Source organism: Trichoplusia ni, chromosome 19 (assembly GCF_003590095.1).
Source record: "Trichoplusia ni isolate ovarian cell line Hi5 chromosome 19, tn1, whole genome shotgun sequence".
In the NCBI taxonomy this organism is placed as follows: Eukaryota; Metazoa; Arthropoda; class Insecta; order Lepidoptera; family Noctuidae; genus Trichoplusia; species Trichoplusia ni.
The window spans coordinates 1,212,768-1,233,510 of record NC_039496.1 but is presented as its reverse complement, the minus strand read 5'-3'; the positions used below and the strand labels follow the sequence as shown (position 1 = coordinate 1,233,510).

At 33.9% G+C, this 20,743-nt stretch overlaps 1 protein-coding gene across 1 annotated transcript in view; it reads left to right on the top strand.

Annotated features, from left to right (window-relative positions):
- LOC113503453 (phorbol ester/diacylglycerol-binding protein unc-13-like) overlaps positions 1-20,743 on the top strand; it is a 108,771-nt gene that overhangs the window by 66,912 nt on the left and 21,116 nt on the right. Inside the window, exons 4-5 of the mRNA XM_026885433.1 lie at positions 12,271-12,385; positions 18,542-18,668. Of these exons, the coding sequence (XP_026741234.1) occupies positions 12,271-12,385; positions 18,542-18,668 (242 nt within the window). The remainder of the gene's footprint in view (positions 1-12,270; positions 12,386-18,541; positions 18,669-20,743) is intronic.

Sequence of the window (20,743 nt, the reverse complement as noted above, 5' to 3'; positions counted from 1 at the left end):
AAACCAAGTATAGTTCTTGGCTACGGTGAAAACATTTATAATGCGGTGATTGATTGATTTTCTCGGAAGCCATGATTATCGTGTAAATCAGTTGAAAGAAAATTTGAAATGAGTTGCAAGGAAATCGGTGTTGCCTTCAAGCTAACGTTTAAATCGTTGAACCATTCCTTAAGTTTATGTGTGAAAGTTTACCCGGTTTGATCATAATATAGGATTGCTTGTGATGAAGTCAGCAGTTTTTGGTATATTACATATCTTCTTATCCCAACTGCAATTTTCTTTTACAAACGTCCGTTGTCAGTTATTAAGATAAAATATTTTCAAAACATAATGTCGTCATTGTTGTCGTCAAGTTGACAGGCTATGTAAGCACCTCACTCGACTTGTTCTGCGACTACATATGAACGTAATTCTTTTTATTTTTTATAAATTATTTTGACTGCAATGACTAATTGAACCGGTGTTTGAACTTTTACTCAATTCATTTCAGGGCTATAACACTTATGACTTTCCTATAAATATACTTAAACCACAGTTTTTACATTAAATAAAGTCCTATCAGACCTCCACGCAGCGGAGTGCTGTATCTTTAAAATAAAATCCCATTAAAAGCTATTATACATTTAAAAACCTTTTATTTCTCAGTAATGCGCTACGTTCCCATTCAAGTTTGTAGTCCAAAGACACAGGCTTTGAACTCGGTCGCTCATTAATCTCAATTGCGTCTCACTACTTGCGCTGCATAGTAAACAGAGCAGACATCTTGTTTCAAATTGTCTCCTAACATTGTCTATCACTGTCGCGGTTATTCAGTGCAGTAATAGCTTTGTTTGAACTTCGATTAACAAACGTGAGAAGCAAGAAAAGATGTGAACAATTTCATTTTTACATTTTGTTATCTCTCCCTCTCTCTTTTTCGCTCTAACTCTAATAATGATTTTGTTTTTGTGCAAAACAACACAATTAGCTTTTCATTTGTATGTTTTGTTCGTTAGAGATATCGTAATGTAACTTATCTTATATATAGGAAAGTAGAGTCAAACATGTCCAAATTGATGTCTTGAACATGTATCAATTTCTAGTCTTAATTGACCAACCTAGTATTCCATCCCAAAGAATTTAATCACATCACATTAAACATTACACAATTTTGGTCAAAAGTAACAAATACCAATTTTAACCGTTGAAATTTTGTATACAATTGAGTGAACACAAAATGGCTTGTAAATTGCCAACCCTGTGGCAGTAAGAGAGAACAATTTGTATTATATTAGCATTTCGTTCCTGTTGTCCATTGCACAGCGTTTTGACTCCGTATAATGTTTCTGCTGTGAATACGTCATTGTGATGTGACTGTCGCTGTGTCAACAAGATTTGTTTGTTGTGGCTTTTAAGTAAATTGTTAGTTTCATATAAGTTTTTGACGTTTTAAATAATGCTTTCGTACAAAGTGGAAGATGTTGTTTGACGAACCATAAAAGAGCCCTTAAAATAAATTGAAATGTCATCAATATTTGGTTTAAATCAAATCATTTTTTAAGATTTAATATGGGTTCAGAAAGATAGTTATATGTAGTTTTATCCAGTAAAATTTAGGCTCCTTATATTTATTTTAGTGTGGTATTAGGAGCTATACATTGAACAATACCCGACATCTATAAATCAAATTTATGAATCAAGCTAGCCCTGTTCTCCATACATATATAAAACAAACTCTTTTTAAAATTGTAGAGCTGCAACACACCCTTCAAACTACTCACATATATAGCGTTGAGTGTCTTAGTCAAATAGGTACCCACAAACATCACAACAGCGTTATTATACGTAATACGATATCAAAACTTGAGTCAAATGTTTAATGTTCTCAGATCTCGCATTACAAAGACAAATACATCCTGAATACATTTTAATACTAAATGCGTGTTTCCATTTCTCTTACAACACAATGTACTAGTAATGTTTACATTGCCTTGGTTTAAGTTCTTTTGTTTTGCGGGAATGCGAACAGCCAGCAAGAAAAGTTAATGAACACCACTAAAATTAGTTAATCATGAGAACGCACTGAAATGCAAAAAATAGGCATTGGTTTAGGAACAAAATCTACGGGCATAATTAAATAATAGTGTGTATGAGTGTACTTTAGAAATTGCCCATGCACCTACTTCTTAATATCTCTGCATCAACCATGGTTGACTGGTGGAGAATGCCTTAGGCATTTTCATGCATGGAGTATATATAATTAGCTTTATCCTTTTTTGGATTGCATGAGTTTAATAACTTTTCATGCTCGCAATAAAACTCCTCATAGCAGACAAAAATGAGATCCTTGGATCGTAGGTCGTCCAAAAAAATAATTTTCCCTTCTCTTAACCATTTATAATAGGAACTTTCCACAGGAAAAAAAATCGAAAAACGTTTGAGATCAAGATGAATGAAGGGAATGTGAAAAAGATGACATACGTCACCGGCAGCTAGGGTATACACGGTCGACCGACCACCAATAACAGAATCCTTATTTTTTTACCATAAGGTTCATTTTTGTTTGTCAGTGTGATGTAGAGTGTCTTACTAAAGGTGCTTTATTTAATAAGGAAAGTGAGCCTCTCAGTCCATTATGTGACATGTGAGGGAGCTATAAAGGAAACAATGTGTATTGTGGGATCTGATGATTATGAGAAATGATATAAGCTGTCGTCATGTACTTGATTTATTTTGGGAATACATGAAGTATTTACTTATTTCTCAAAACTATATGATCACGTGTATGGCGTATGGTATAAATTAAATATCTATCTTCATTGTAGAGGATCCTAGGAGATATTGTCCACAAACTTTACACAGTTAACGTAAGTTTAGAAGGCACAATGGGAAGTGTTTTTTAACACAAGCTTAGCATTTCTTTACCATTCTTATTACAAACCTCGTATAATCTATATTCTATATATACTAATATATAAAGCTGAAGAGTTTGTTTGTTTGTTTGAACGCGCTAATCTCAGGAACTACTGGTTCGATTTGAAAAAATGTTTTTGTGTTGAATAGACCATTTATCAAGGAAGGCGATAGGCTATCTATCGATTTATAACATCAGCGAAGCGAGCGAAGATACAATAGAAAATGTGGAAAAACGGGGAAAATTCTAACCACGTGGACCAAGTCGCGGGCAACATCTAGTAGAAGATAAAGTTGATAAATTTGTATAGTAAGGATTTTTTTATCAAGCAACATATTCATTTGGATTTTATCGATGTAAATAATTTGAGTAGGAGTTTACTTTTGCCTATTAATACAAAGCGAGGGATAGCCACAGACTTCGCTGGCGTCTTGAGTTCCATTCGCGCTTGATCAGGTTTTTTATCACTCCACAGCAGTAACATTTCTAGTTTTAGTTTGCACACTAAACAAATACTTTTACTTTATTAAATAATGTCACATGCTATTATGGCCTAACCTCAAAAGCATGCAACCATTGTTAAGCTTTCTGATAACCGGTTTAATACAATTTTAATTGCGGTCTGGTCCGTGGTTTACACCAACGTTGACACCTGTCATGATTCCTGTACAGAACTTATTATGCAAAGGAAAATGAACCGTAATTAATGCAGTTAATTTTAGACTTTCACAATAATAATATTCCACAACTTTCACCCAAATTAAGCGAGGCTTGCGTTATTAGAACTGTTAGAACTGATTTTAGAAATAAATTATATCCAAAAACAGAACAAATAATTGTGCTCGGCCACTTGACGAGTGTTGCTGATGCATATGGCCTGTGTGCCAGTATTTTTGTACGTTCCAATAATTACAGACAGACGTTTGTCGCTACCACCCTAATTGCTATCAAAATCTTTAAAGCTTGGCAGTTTGATCTTGACAGGTGGTATGAACAGAATACAATGGGTTGCTTGGAAAAGTAAGAGAATGAAAATGCAAACCGCTTTATAAATTGGACTCTTTCAGATCCAAGCTTTTCTTATGAGAAATCTATGATTTCCTCTGCTTTGGGTTAAACGGTAGGGAGATAGAGATTTTTACTGAGTAAAACCAGCCTACATAATTATGTTCCTCATTTTTCCCTATTGTGTTCCGGAGCCACGGTATTTCTTTCGGGCAAATCGCTGCCAAACTAAGCTTAAAAAATTAAAATAAAATAAAAAACAGTTTCTAAAACGGTTCGATATTTGATTAGGTTGATGTCAACACGCGACAGAGCGATCAATAAAACCTCGACAAGATTTTTATCATCGCTGCAAGTTATTAACATGAGTTGTGATAACTTCGTGCACTGTACGCCAGCTTTTCGCAAATGAGTCTTTAGTTGGCATTATTGAATATCGATTGTTCACGTTCCATTCGAGTGGGACCTTGGGATTTGAAAATTAATCGATTCCAACAACTTCCATGATTGATTGTGAAAATAAATGGAATTCTAGTTATTTGTATTTTTGTTGATTCAGCAAAAGCCAGTGTTATGTTTGCTTTGGAAATAGGCAAGATATTTTCGTTCAAGGTTTTAGTATTTATGACGAATTTACTATGGTTCGTAACTTGCGATGTTCCATATTTTCTGACGGCTTGTGTTCATAAATCTGGAGATACCAAAAGCGAATTCTGTACCTACTGTTAGACAATCGAATATTTCAGACTTCTGCTTTCGATTTCGATTTCAGGTCAAATAAGGTTGTAGAAAAACAAGACAAATATATTATATTGGTAGACTGTTTAAGTTTCATTTATTTATCGAATAATAATCGAATTCAGAAGCAGACTATCCAAGTAGGTCTAAAAACAAAACTATCAAAGAGTTCCAATTTCGTCTGTTTTTCAGGAGGTCGACCTCCGTCTCTTGAACTAAGACATTGAAGAAGCGAGACGTCGCTCTATACGATATAGAATAGTATCTCTCTTACACCAAAAAATGGTATATCTTCAAATTTTTTGGTAGGATAAATGTCCATCGTATTTTCTCGAAGCCACAAGACGGCTAGACGTCTCTTAGGCACATTTTGATAAAGAGAACGTCCTAATACCAGGATCTTTGAGATTCAGTACTCGTTTCGTGTAAAGCTTCTTGAAATGGCTCTCGTAATAAGCCGTAATGTATGGCATTAATCTTAGGCCTTTCAACATGATTTTTAGGACACGTAAGGAATTGTTTCAAGTGCTAATTTTAAGGCTTTTAATGTTATGTTAATAATGAAATCGTAAACTGGGCTCTAACGTATTAGTATTAGAGTCACATTTCAATTATGTAAGAATTGTATTCACATCAAGAGTAGCTTTTTTACTTTCATTTAGTTTGCAAAATCTTATCGAATTCTAATACACAATGAAAGTAAACAGAATAATGTCAGAGATTAGATTTTTAATTGAATGCATGTACTTTGTTTAACGAAACCGCGTTTTCTGGAAATCAGGGTTGTTAAATGAATATTTTAATATCATTGTAAATTAATTATTTCACGAAGATCAACAACATTCGTCCGGATCAGCATTTGTTTACCAGAGAGTAAAATTTAATCTTATTTGATTGTTATACAGGATGTAACCAAATATGTAAAACGACAAAATGAATTTGAATTAATTTCTGCTTTGGATTTTGCCTGCTTGCATATTTATTTCGCAAATTGTGGATATCATTTATTTGTAAGTAAATATTTTTAAATGTAGACTAGTTGCATAAGGAAAAAAGGTTAAGCGTGAGTCGGACTAGTGATACCATAGTAGTCTCAAGAAAAATAAACTTGACAACAAAATAGTTAACCATTATATTAAGGACCGTATCAACCGTTGCTCAAATTCTATTTTGATTATTTGTTGCTGCAGCGGCAACAGAAATACATCATCTGTGTTTTTGACTTTGTAGCTATAACAGTTTATGAGACACAGACTGTTGACAAACGGATAGACATACATTGGAGCTTTGGTAATTTTTACCCTTTGGTAACCCAAAATTTGTACTCAATAAGCCATTATATTATATTACAATTTTTCTTTTCAAATCTCCTTCTAAAATTAAATATGGCTTAGGTTACTATCTGATGACCATTTGCCATCCGGCACCCAATCACAACGTCCTAAATTCAAACAAATATTCATTCAGTTCCGTATTCATTTCGAATCAGCTTGGCCTCTAAAATACACCCTGTATTCTTGAATATAGGCCATTAATGTTATAATGGGGCATAGAGCCGTTTTGTTTGGGCTGAATGGCTGCAATTAGGCGAATAGAGGTGACTTCGGGCCAAAACCTGGAAACCTTTAGCCGAAGCGGATTAGTAGGTACCGAGTAAAGTCTATAAGCTTTTATATGAAGGCTTATTTAATATGTATTTTTGTTCGACTCTCCTTTTGTTTTAAGAAAGTTTCCGATTCTCTGTTCGTTCTTTCATACTGAGTTCGAATAGTCTTACGGGTTTGTAAATTGTTGCGCTTCAATCGAAAAACAAAGTATTGAAAGTCAGTTAGTTAATTTTATTGCATATTAAGAATCATCGGAAACAAATGAATAAATATGAAACATTATCCTTGTATGTACCAAGATACGTTTTCATATATTTAGACTACAGCATAAGGACTAACATCTTTATCAATGAATCCAACTATGTACATACTACATGTACAAAAAAATAAATAAGGAATAAGTCTTAAAATTATGATGTCTACAGGCGCTTAGCGTGCTTCGTAAACGGCTGACGTGTGACTGTCACACAAATCAAAATTGCATTATCTTTGAGTCACGCCTCTCCCGAGGGGGCAGCACGCAGGCAAGCAGAATTGCCAATCCCTACAATCTTGAAATATTTTCCTCGTTTTGTTTCATGCCATTCTTAATATTTCCATCGTAGCACTATAGACGTCAGTGTAATGAATATATCAAAAATAGACTTTAATAGTTTGGATTAAAGACGGGTTTGGCTTAAAACTATAAATTTGAGTCGACTCAACACAACTACGCATGGATAAAGCACATAAAGCATGATTGTATCAATTGTTTTCAATTCATTTAATTACTATTTCTTGTAAGCGACTCTGAAAAACATTAAACCGTCCTTAGGGATTACAGTAAACGTAAACGAAAATCCCACAGGTCAATGAACTATCGCAGTTTCAAGTGTTAATAAAACATGTGAAGTGTTCTAGGTTAAAATTTAAACTAACGGGGTTGGTGATATCTGTGGGATACCGGCTATTTGTTAAGCAAAAAGAACCACACAGATGGACGTAAAAAAAAAACAAAAAGGAGACCTTGTGGCACTCCCTCAAGTTGGTGGGATATACTTGATTCTTTCTAACGAAAATGTCCACCACTGAAACTTTTATTTTTTGGTAAGGCTGGGGAAATTTTCGTGGACACCCGGTCCCTTGAGGGAGGGAACGGGTAGTATCAGACTCTTACTGACTAAACCTGAACCGCCGTGCTATGTCAGCCGCTTTTTGGTGTCGGTGTATGGCAATGCGTTGTAATCTATTATACCTACCACTAGAGCCTGGGGTAAATGAAGGTAGTGACACTTAAACTAATACTAACTAAACTAATACTACGTTCAGGCGGCCTACCGTGTGAAAGAGAGATAGCGCTCTACAAAGCGTATTGCACTGTCACGCCTGCGCTACCGTAATAATATTAATTTAAGACGTGATGATACTCTACATACGAATTTTCCCTCTTCATAATGTTAGCGGTTTTATCATGCGATGATAATATTAGTTCTTTATAAGTATTTTAATAATCTATTGGAGTTGTTTGTGCGTAGTTCGTGACGCATTTGGTTGGAATATTGACTGAATTATCAGATTCGAACCAATCAATGATTTAATTGATAGAGCTTATATAAAGTTTCACAAAAACAAACGTGGAAAACGATTTAATTGAGTGTGTATTTTTTGGTAATCGGCTCAATTATACTATATCGTTTTTGTTCGTGTTGCGTAGTATTACCTCAAAATGTAGAGCGATTTAAAATGTGTTCTTTTATCTCTGCTTTTTGGGTAGCTCTACTTTCTAAAAGGTTTCAGTAAATTCATTCAAATCTCAAAAAATATTATTCTTGAAAACCACAAGATGTTTTTTAATCTTATATAAAAATATCCTAAAAGATTTTAGTTCACTTTAGTAACCACTATTATCAGACTGAAGATTTCTATTAAAATAAACTGGTTCTCAAAGTAACAATATTTTACAATAATCTTTGCATCTCGAGGGACAAGCATGGCTTTATTTTATATCTCAGAATCCCCAGCTATTCCTATTTCATTTTATATTAAATCCATTTCGAGTTTTCTTGGGGTTAGGACGCGTTCACACTCTGTCGTCATGATAGATTATAGTGTCGTTGCTTGTGAATTCGAATAGTGATGTTTATAGAAAACGATACAATTAAGTCCACATGCTTTTTTATGTGACGACAGATTGGTAAGTCGCATAATTTAATCTGGTGATGCAATTGATGCTTGATGCTAGTTGATGCTAGAGATGATAATCGTGTAACGACAAAGAAATCGTAATTGCATAGATGGAACGCTCCCTAAGAGACAAAATATCATCACTTTGTGGATTGGCTTAGGCGGAGCGAAACTAGGAAAGTTTGATGAAGTAGTTTTTATAAGGACTGATAGTAAGACGTGAGATTTTGGTTTTGCTACGTTATCTGGCAAGGATTCTTAAATAGTAACCCTAGGTATAGAAAGTCAACGATTTCGAAATGTTTTTAAGTTTTGTTTTTTTTTTTAATTTTATTTTTAAATAAACAACAATTTATTATTTTCTTCTAATAATCCAACTTCATATATAGATACTTCATGCCTCTTTTTCAATTGGACACGGTCATAATGTCCTATATTATTTCCATTCAATTTGCGGTTACCAAGTATTTTTTTCAAGTGAATTACTAACATTTTCTATGATTGGTTTGCTAAAATTTCATCCACTTTACAGTTGAACGTTATACAAACAATATGACGTCACTGTCCAAATTATAATCTAGTTTTAAAATGTCCAAGCGAACAGCTTACTCTATTTACATAAACATTCCCCGGAGAAAAAAGTTTGACCAACTTCATTCTACAATAAACTGGATTTTTCAAACCAATTTCGTTTATTCTTTTGTAGAGGGGAACAGCATTTATTTTTCTATGCAATGTGTACAAGTCCTTATTCAGTTTAAATCAAGCTTTTGTGAATGAAATTGTGTGTTGTGAACTACTCTTATAAAGAACTACCACAAACTCGAAACAAAGCAAAAAAAATATTTCAACTAATCAGACCGATTTTTGCAGTAATACATAACATAACACACAAAAACACATATTATTTTGTAAAGTCTGAAACTTACGTGTTTTTGTTTCTATATACAGGTGTATAAAGCTTGCTAAGTGCCTGCATTTTGACTATAAAATATAACGACGTTTTAACCTCTAATAATATATTATGAATCTTTGATACTATTGATCTTAACTTTGAACCAGACTATAAAATCTCTATCAAAATTCAAATATTTGCAATAAGAAAGTTTTATTACCTTTCTCATCTCTAGTAGCTGGGACGTAAGCTCAACTTCTCGTCACTTCGGCGCAAAGGAAACAAATTTAAAAAGAAAAACAAGTCGCTGTTGGCGTTAAATATTTGTATATTTCAATAAGTTTAAGGGGAAGTTACTAGGTGTGGTCATGAATCATTGCAGGCGTGTCTGTGGGAACAAACAGAGATGTTTGAATTTGGAACAGGCACTTTTTAGCGTAAAGTAAGTGGTTAGACGCCTTAAGTAGAATGGACTGTTACATAATAATAATAATAGCAGCGAAAATTTGTCCCACTGCTGAGCAATTCCTTTTCCCATATAAGGAAGGTCGGAGTACTGATATTATTACATATAATAAAAAATCATATAAGAAAAAATCTCATCACAGCCTTGGATCGAACCTTGCATACAAATCCATGCTTAGAACCATTAGTGAGATGACTAATGATATTGTTAAAGATTGCAGATCAAACTATCAAGTCTGACGTAATTCCTATTAATGTAAAATGAAATGTCAAGTCATTTAAAATGTTACCAAGTAAAGTTATATGCGTAAAACAATTGTCAAATAATTGCAAATACAAATCGGAGGAAACGTTTTAACATTATTTCGTTCTGCTTTTGCCAGTATATCTATTTCCGAAGATACAACTACTAACTCCATTTTGCAAACACAAGGAAAACCTTCAAAACACCCATTTCATCCATCTCATAAATTGCAACAATTTCAAACATCTCTGAGCGTATAAATTGTAACCCGGAAAAGTTTTCAATTCCAGTTACTCGAGTTACGCTTGAAAATAGTAAGAGCTTATTCCTAGTACCACGTATTAAAGTTGTGGAAGCGAGATGAAGTGCTATACCGTAGATAGCGCTGTCTCATTTCTACAATTGCGACTATGTTATTTAGGGACTTCTTGGTAGGTGCTCTTGTGATTTGTTTGCAGTCTTAGAGCTCACTGTTTTTCGACGTAAGCGCGTTTATACTAAGCTCGTTTTATGGACTGTTTACGTACGGTTGTGGTTTATTTTGTTTTGACTGTAATGTTGGCACGAGTATCCAAGTCTCTTTTAGGTTGGCAGTTACGGGTTGAGAAGTATTTTTTTTACTTTTGTGAAATTTTCGTTGTATAGTCATGTTTTTTGAATTAACGATGATGACATTGTTTTTTTGTAGATATTGTTAATACTGAACGTAAAATAAACCTTTACTGACTTTTAGGTACGGAACCCTAAGAACTAGTACTTATAAACATATTCATATTTTTTTAGTACAAATCACACTACTTACAGTAAAATTGGTCCCATGTGCCAAAAATGGTCGATAAATCTGAAAGCTTAGCATTAACATAATTAATTACTAGCTAGCAATCAACTTATTCATGTAAGTAAACGTCTGGGAATACTCATAATACATTTGTACTAGACTTAGGCACGTTTAATTGGCCTAGGCTTAATATTTAGGCCAACGAGGTTATTAAACCGCTCAATCAATAAAATAAATGAAAGCTGCTATAATGATTTTTATACTATCTTTTGTCATTTCTTCAAAAAGAGAATGTCTATAAAATCTATACAAAAAATATATGAAAAAGTTGATTATGTAAATCTTCGATATGTTTTGTTTTTAAATTGCTATTAAGGGTTGTATAATTTTTTTAATACACAATTGATTATGAGCCGGCAGCCACTGGTTACCCAAAACAGCAGATCGGATTCCGTGGCTTGCTTTGGGAGATACCGATGACAACAATGCATATTGTTGACTAGCTGTTGCCCGCGACTTCGTCCCCGTGGTTAGAATATATAAGTTATGATTTATATCTACCCTGTTTTTTCCACATTTTCAATTGCATCTTCGCTCCTATTAGTCGCAGCATGATGGTTTATAGCCTAAAACCTTCCTCGATGAATGATCTATTGAACACAAAAAGAATTTTTCGATTTGAACCAGTAGTTCCTGAGATTAGCGCGTTCAAACAAACAAACAAACTCTTCAGCTTTATATATTAGTATATAGATTGGAAAAGAAAAACAAAAATACTACTTATTGAAAAACAACCTTTAAGAAAGCATATCCGCGGGCTATATCTAGTACCTACATAGACGACGATAAAACATATTCAGTTCAGCGAAAGATCTTAACTTCTATCCCCTTTAGAATAAAAATAACTATCTCAAGCCATTCACATCTGCATAGTAATGAAGGATTCACGTTTTCGTTACTAACGAGGTTGAATTTATACCTGACCTGGATTTTTTACTTTCATTAAGCTAGGTTTCATAGGTCAGCATTATTTGGCTCTTGAGTGTGACTTGAAAAAAGTTTTTAGCCTCTTTTGTGGAGTTTATAAGATGGACTAGTTTATGTTGAGCTGTGTGAATTTATCCATCGCTGCATCGATGAGATTTTGGAAACGGTACATGACTGTTACAATTTGATAAAAGATAAATAATAGAAATGTAGCCGACGATTTCGGTGGTCATCAGTACATTTCTGAAAACGTTTGGTGCAGCATTCTTAACAGTCAAAATTTGATCTTAGAAAGATTGGTTATCAACTTTAATATACTATCATTTTATATTTTAGAATAATATTCCATTGCATTCAGGAGTTTTCATTTTATATATATTTAACCTAATTTCACATTACAGACGAATTTTAGCTTTTGCTAACAAATGAATCTTTTATTCTATAAATTACCAAAACTATATAAAAAATACAATAATGTTCTTTTTTTTGTTCCAGTGAAATCAATGACATCAACCTGGGTCTCGTAGTGGAGGTGTGGAACAAAGGCGTTATCTGGGACAAAGCGCTTGGCTACCACTACCTGCCTCTCAGTTCCGTCGCATACAACGAGGTGAGTGCGAGAGGGATGGACGATACTCTTAATGCATAAGTTTTGCTCGGTAATTTGTACGTGTTTCTGAATAGCAGGTATATGCTTTTCTTGCCGGTTTAATTATTGTGGAAGTTTATGTTCCAATTAGAATGATTGAAAATGGATGATCTGTTTTTTTACGATTTTTTCTACTTTTTTTAATTAATCTAATTCATATAAAACGAGTTACTTTTGGTTGATTATTTTTGCTGTTTACGATAAGAGATTGAAGAAATAAAGCAGCATGATACAACAAAATTAATTCCAAATCGATTTATACACCACAAAATTATGGCATATTATTTTGAGAGAATTTATGACACGAGATCCTTGATGATCCTCAATTTTTGATGAGGTATCCGTCGAAAAATATACTTTGTTTCATCATCTAACTTTTTATCGCATCAAAGGAACTCTTTTAAAGTTTCCTGCGTCTTGACTTGACTTGACTTAAAGTCCTATGTCCCCTAGATGGGGCAGAGGGCGTCCACAGAGGTTCTCCATCTCGATCTGTCTTGAGCTTCATGCTTCATCTCGCTCCACGTCATACCGATGCTCGCTTCCTGCGTCTTAATTTTGTGTAATTCCCAAAGGTCGTCTTCAAACCAATCCATACATACAGTTATAATAAAAAAATGTAAACTTGTCTATCTCTCACTCACGTTCACGGAGTTAAACTAATTAAATGACATTATTTTGTATAAAAATACCATTTAACCCCAAAAGGATAGGAGAAGGTGTTTTATCCCAAAATAGTTTCGAAATATTTTTTTGTGGGATTTGAATGAGGTTCTGTGATTTGAATCTAAGGGTTAAAGTACTTTTTCGTGTTAGATTTATAAACGAAATATAATTCATGAAAATGTTATGTAAGGAACAAAAAATAATATTTTGTAAATGTTGTTTAGGTAATATAATTAATAGATTTTTTTATGAAATAACATTATTGATCGTTTATTTTATTTTCACGACGTATTTTTTTACTGTTATTATATATCTTTTGAACAGAAGAAATGAGCAATACCTATTGATTAGAAAAAAGGCTAGCTGTTTATATATTTGGATTGCAATTTCTGAAATTCATACACACGTCTGCAAATACTGCATCATAAATTAATGTTGATTCTACAAATTTCACCTCTACGATCATTAATTTAAAGTCCAAAATTCCAGCGTAATATTATCTTAAAGCATAAACACGTGTACATTGGTTCCTCGTGTAAATTGTTGGCTTGTTACATTACATTCCGTTGTAACATATATTTTTATGGCACCGCAAAATATGATAAGTGTCCTTACGTCCCGAAATGAACCAAATGCCTTTCTGAATGTTAAAATCAATAGCATTTTATCACACAAAGTATTTTTGCCTGTTGTATGGCATATTAACATAAGTACTAGGGCATAGGAAAATTTCCTTTTTTTCAAAGGAGAGGTAGTTTTGGTTGTGAAGTTATAGTTACATTATTTAATGTATTTTTTACAGTTTATTGCGGAAACAAAAAGTCAAGTATATTTGTACTTTTTTTGTTTCATTTTAATAAAGACGAAAGAAAAACAACGAGGAAAACTGGATCTCTTATTACACATTATGATCCTGAATTGGTAACTCTCAAGTTTGTAAGCGTGATGATCAATGCTTTTGTGATGACTTTTGTAATTGAAACTGATTAAGGGAATGATCTACACGTTGTCAAGCGGTGTTTCTATGACAAAACTGAAACACTTTTACTTCAGCTACCGTAGAAGTACCAACTGTACGTTTCCGTAAAATCATGGTTTTTTTCTACTATAGTCATACTTGGTAAGCGGGGACTGTAGTTTTAGAATAAGTTCTTCAAGGAAATTCACTTCTTTATTCCCTGCCTCAATGCCCTTAATTGTCTTTTATGTCACCCACTTTAAAAAAAAATGTTGTATAAGTCATACATTCATGCAAGAGATGCTATATTCGCGCCACCAAGAGTACACCAAATTGTCTGTTCGATTCGTATGTGTACAGCATATATTGTAGGTATTACGTTGATAGTGATTAAGATTGACACGAGAATAAGCGCGGAACACTCGCGGTGGGTTTGGTTAAGCGGCTTTAACTCCCTCAGGAGCCGCGTGTTAGTATTACGAATTCTATTTATCTTCGTAGAGCACAGCCAGTTAGTACTTATGTGTACCTGTTGATTAAGGAAAAGTATTACTTGAGATGAACGTCGAACGCTTTTTAGAGTTTCTTATTCAGAAAGAAAAACGGGATACTATTATCAAGGTTCTGTAAACTGTCTGTCAGTTTGTCACCAGGCGTCAACATGCACCGTCGTAGCTGGACTGTTGGGATTTCTACAGGTGATGTATTTATGTTGCCACCATGACAGTAAATAATAAAAATCTAAATTAAAATAAGGTTACAAAGTAGGAATTCTTAAACTCATATCGGCCTCGTTTACCGCTTCCTAAGTGCTCTGGCTGTGAAGAAGAAACCGCTGACGTATCAATACACGTCATGAACTATAATAGTTAGAAACTTGATGTTTTTAACGTATGTAAAGTATACTGTCGGACTAAAACAGTAGTTCACAGTTAGTATGAAACTTTGCCAGTTTTGAAGTTATTGAAATGACAGCCAATATGAACGTTCCTCATTAAAAGTCATAAAAAAAATGTAAAATATTTTTTTCAAATATCGTCCCGGTTTTTCCGGTAAAGCGGTGAATATCTATAAATCTGTCCTTGCATACTAAATAATAAACCACATTCATTAAAAATTTCAATACAAATTTAAGCATAAATAGATTGAATCACTACCCCATTGTGTTAATAATCTTTGACCCAGTCAGGCCTACATTTAAAAAAGGAAGCGAGATAATTAAAAAGCTTTGAACCCGAGAATATTTTCCGTTTTATATTACTCAGACAATGGCCGTTAATTTTAATGGAAATCATTGTATTCTCGATACATCGTTTAGGTATCTACCGTAGGACGAAAATTATATATTAGAATTTGCATACATAACGGCTTAAGCGGTGTTTTCCGCGGCGTCAACAACTTTGCTTTTGTTGAAACGTTGAGTGCTACGTAGACGAGTTTTTTAATGAATATCCCGTGTGAGGTGGGTCCGGACAGTGTTATGTAGATAAAGTTGGTAAGGTTTTATTATTATGCGAATAAAATGGATGAGCTTGTGGCTCAGACTAAGGACCGTGAATCTGGAAGGATTAAAAGTTGCCTGAAACTGGGAAAAATGTCGAGACGTATGCGTCTAGGTATATACCGAACATTTTGTGAATAACTTGAAGAGAAAATTAAGTAATCTTTGAGAATAGTACGCAGACTACCAATTTTTTAAGAAAGTCTGTTGTAGTTGTGGTAGGTAGATGCTCTACTATGACGTATTGTCATCCGTCTCGCTTACAATTATGGTAGACACATAACGTTTCAGGGATGGAGTGATAGAATAATTGTTCCTACGGATGGACGGAGAGACAGACGGCTAGAGGGACAGACAGACATTCAGACAGACAGATAGACAACAAACCGTCCCTAATATGTTTCGTTTTACAATGTAGAGAAGCTTAGTTTACATATCTGAGTATCTGAGGTAACTGAGCTTTTCTACTAATACATTTTGAACCACAGATCAGAACTAATTTAACATTTACATAAAAATATTAAAAACGTTATAAATTTAAAAATTCTCTTTTCATGGAATAATAGTTTTATTACAGTGCAATTCATGGAAATTGATTTAATGAAATGAATATTTAAATTACATTTAAAGTTGAATTTTCATCGACGCAGTCATATTTTTAATTGTATTTTATCTGATAACATTAATAATTATCAGTGAAATTTGTCTGAAAATAATTTCGACTGAATCTCGTTACTTACTACGTAAACGTTAGTGAGTTATTTGATTTTGACAAAGTGGTCGCTACTATTCAATTCTTCATATCTATGCAAAAAATATGTCCAGCGGCGAACTTAATGCCTGAGACATTGTCTACCAGCTAATCAAAAGTAGGTGCAGAAAAACAAGAACTAGGTGTATAATCTAGAAAAAAAAAAAACCAAAAGAACCAAGATATGTACAGCAAGAGCAAATTGACAATCATACAAATACCTAACTAAAAGATAAGGGTTAACGAATCACATAAAACACCATTATCAGTAAAATAATATCCGAAAAAAATACCACATAAATTCACCCACAAAACATTTTTTTAACACATAAATATTAATACTAGCACTATTATAGTTACAAACCTGTGAGTGACGGTCAATTGATCAGAATGCCTTTTGAAATATGAATGAGGCGAGTAATTTACGAGGTAATGATTCTATAACTGATTGATTGGCATTCTTCAAGCCCAGTCAGTTCATTTGCAAACTTCTTCGGAGTTACATTGGTACTATGTTCCGCGTCATTTACATTACGGTTGGTGATTTTATTTTGTTTTTTTTTTGACGTCATAGTGATGTGTTATTATAGGTTATGACGTGTGTTTTGATGATATTTTTTTTTGTATTGTTCATTGTCTATATAGTGAAGGTCATGGTTATTGCAACGTATGAAAAGATAGTTGTTCAGTTTTTTTTGTTAAACTGTATCAACATCACAATTTTTATACCTGCGACAAAAAATTCTGTCATAAATGTAGCTTTTCAAATGTATATTCAAAAACAATTTTTTATCTTGCTACAAATGTTCGTTGACTATTTAAATGCGTGCTTTAAATAGTCTATCGAATAATACTTTATCGAATAAAAAATATTTAAATCGGAAAAAAATACGACGCATAGTCCATAGTAAAACCTTTTTCGCCAAATCGATATTTGAAGCATCAATTTAACTGCATTTGTTCTTTAAGGGCACTTTACGAATTCTAAGAATTTTATACGCTAATCGAACGATGCGAACAACTTTAACTATAAAATTCTCTTTAATGTTTCGAAGCCTTTGTAAATGCGTTAAACTTATGAAAAAACGCTTTGCTTTGTTTTTGAAACAAATGACAATATAATCTTTAATGACATTTCAATATATTAAAGAGATTTTTGCTGTTAAATATTTGATGTTTACACCTACATAGACTCAGTTATTTGGAGTTATTTTCCTAATGGTTGAAATCAGATTTTTTTTATTAAAGCTCTGCTTTCTATCTATCCGTATAAATCAAGCTTATCTCATGAATTATGAGAGCTAGTCATGTCAAAGATTTTCTGATGAAACGGATGTACGATCATAAGTTGGATACTCTTAGCTGCCCATTTTTTTTTATTTGATTTTAGCATATTCGTACGGAATATAGTAGTCGCAAGTACAATTCGAAATTTGATCATTTATTATTTCACTCAGTTCAAGTCGATTTCACTGCGCTTTCAAAATATTTCAATTCACCATTTACTTCCCTCATTTCTATAATGCTCCGACGGTTAAAATACAAATTTCATTCTTGTACAATTTGCATTTGCATTTTGCATTTCCTCTCCATCCACTCTTTTCGAGTAATCGGTCCAGGTAAATGGAATGGGAGAGATTATCGTAAAATTTGCTATTCATAGCATGTTTGGGTACGGTTTAATTGTGAAAGGGTCTTCTATGTGCAGCAATGGACGTAAAATGTCTTGTAGGAACGTGAAGTGTTCCGGGTGTTGAGTTCGTAAATAGTTACTGTACCTTTGTTGTTCTGGACCCTTGGTTGCTGACGTCATAAAATTGACGGATTCTCTTTCAGTTTGATGCTGTGCTCTGTTTTGTTCCGAAATTCTATGTTTAAAAGGGACCAGGGTTAGGTAAGTAAGGAGCTTCAGCTTACGGTTTCCTACTTTGCTATTGAATCTTTTTAAATTATTCTTACTTTTCAGACCTTTCATAAGAAGAAACCAACAATAACTAGAATATTAACGGTAGTTATTTATTAACAGATGGTGCGAGTTACGTAAATAGAAACATACGTAGTAGTATTTATTATTGTATCAAGGATACCAATACATTAAATTTCTCAAAACAAAGCCTCTGGTGTGATAACTTTTAGTTTTACGCTTAATTTCCGAATAAAGCATTATGTTATCGTACACAAGCAATCTTCGATTCCGATGATTTATATCGTATAATAATTTACAATACATTGCTCTTTTAGTCGGACGGCGGCGGGCGCTGGGTCGAACTAGAGGCGCAGGTGATGATGCGCGGTGGCGCTGTCGTCGGCACAGCCGGCCCCACTGGCAATGCATTGCTACTTGACTGCAGGTTCGAGCAGCCCTTTGGTGAGTACAATGTTTTGTTATAAATATGATGATATAATATGATCAATGGAGGAAAAAAATAGGTGAAAAATTTAAATATGACTAATCGAAAATAAAAGGGGAAAAGGCGCCATACAAATATTTATATAGTAATTTTGAGGGCCTCAGCTGAGGCGCCAAGGACCTTAAATGCCATTATAATAGAGACCTTCATAATAAATGTATAACAATAACGTTAATCTTCGGCAAATGACTTGTTAGTTCAATGCATTTGAGATATTCGTTCGTATTTCTTCAGCGCTCGAATCCACGGGATTGAGCTCACCACACTAAACCCGCGTAGGACAAACATTTGTGTGATCCATGAATCCTTGTCCTGAGTCTGGATGTCTTTGAGCATGTTACTTTAATATTTATGAAACTCGACACGACAAATAAATGACTTAAAAGAAAGCGGAAGTCGTTGAATGAAAAAAAAACCATAACAAAATGTAACTTTTCTACATCAGACCATTCCTAAGTATTGAACACTGCCTAATTCTAGCAAAATTATCTATTAATATCCCCTTCACGACACAACACATTCCGTCAAAATACGCCCTTTTCTATTACTCAACACTCAAACTTATTGAAATAAAAAGGTCATTGAAAACATATCTTTTCCACCACGTTTTCCTCAAACAACAATTGTCAGAAAGTCCTTTCTCGTAAATATACAACCTTTGTTGAATTTACAATGAGCCCCGAAGATTACTCGGGAGAAATTCTATCGAAATTTATGTGAAAATGTTCAAGTAATCTTGATATAAAATATGAGCTTTACGTAATAAATAAAAGTCAATTCTGGGTTAATTATCGCTGTTATCTTGTACAGGTTTATGTATTGCTTTCGTTTATGTGATACTTAAGTGCGTTTATAGAAAGGGATTAAAAATAAAACGTTTAGGTTTAAATTGAGTTAGGCGTTAGGTTCTTACAAAAACAGTAGGATAATATTCATTGCTTTTTTGGATTACCACTAAGCTCAAATATTTTTTTTTTTAGTATTGAAGTTGATACGTTAGCCCACACTACCTCAAACGGAGTTTTACTCTTAACACATGTACCTACATTCCAACACGAGATCTCCTCAACTCAGTACCTACCAAAAACCCATAACTTCTGAAATCGTAATTTCCATTCGCAATTCAACTAAGAAACATACATTACAAGCGACTATAAACATCACATTCTCGCACCCTCGATTGCCAGTCTCCCTTACAGAGGGGACAACGTGACACTTTATACCGTACCCTTAAAGAAAACAATGTAAAACTTCTTCGGTAAAACATTTGTGACCCAAACCCTTGTCAGGGAAACGAGGGCCGAACGGAGACGCATAAAAATAGTTTCGTACCCACATTTCTTAAGGACGTTCCTCCTCATAATCTATAAAAAGTTATAGACGACTTGGCAATGATCAGAAGTGTGCCAGATTGGCGCCTGTCTGGCTAGGAAGCCTTGCCAAACTGTATGTCCTGGTTGGAATATTAGGCCAGAATAGTAAGCAAGAGTTATGTGGTCATATTTAGATCAATGTTTCTATAAGCAGTTATTTGTGCGAGAGTGTTCTAGAAAAAGAGATGTATGGTATTCTAGGCCAACTGACCTAAAATCAAATCATACCAGCCCAACCGGCTACACTGTGGCGTTCTGCGAAGGCGTATTATAATTAAGCAGAAGATTTAGTCTGAATATCTGAAACTGAACAATTATGAGAAGTCATCTTGACACAAGTAGTCAGGAATATTAGCCAGTGGATAGTATCAATATGACTCTCGAAATACTATCAGTTTTTTTTATTGTTAGATATCGATTGCCATATTAAAAAAATAGCTAACAAAAGTTATCGGTTGTAATATGAACAACTAGCTGTTGCCCGCGACTTCGTCCACGTGGTTAGAATTTTCCCCGTTTTTTCCACATTTTCCACTGTATCTTCGCTCCTCTTTGTCGCAGCGTGATGTTATATAGCCTATTGCCTTCCTTGATAAATGGTCTATTCAACACAAAAATATTTTTTCAAATCGAACCAGTAGTTCCTGAGATTAGCGCGT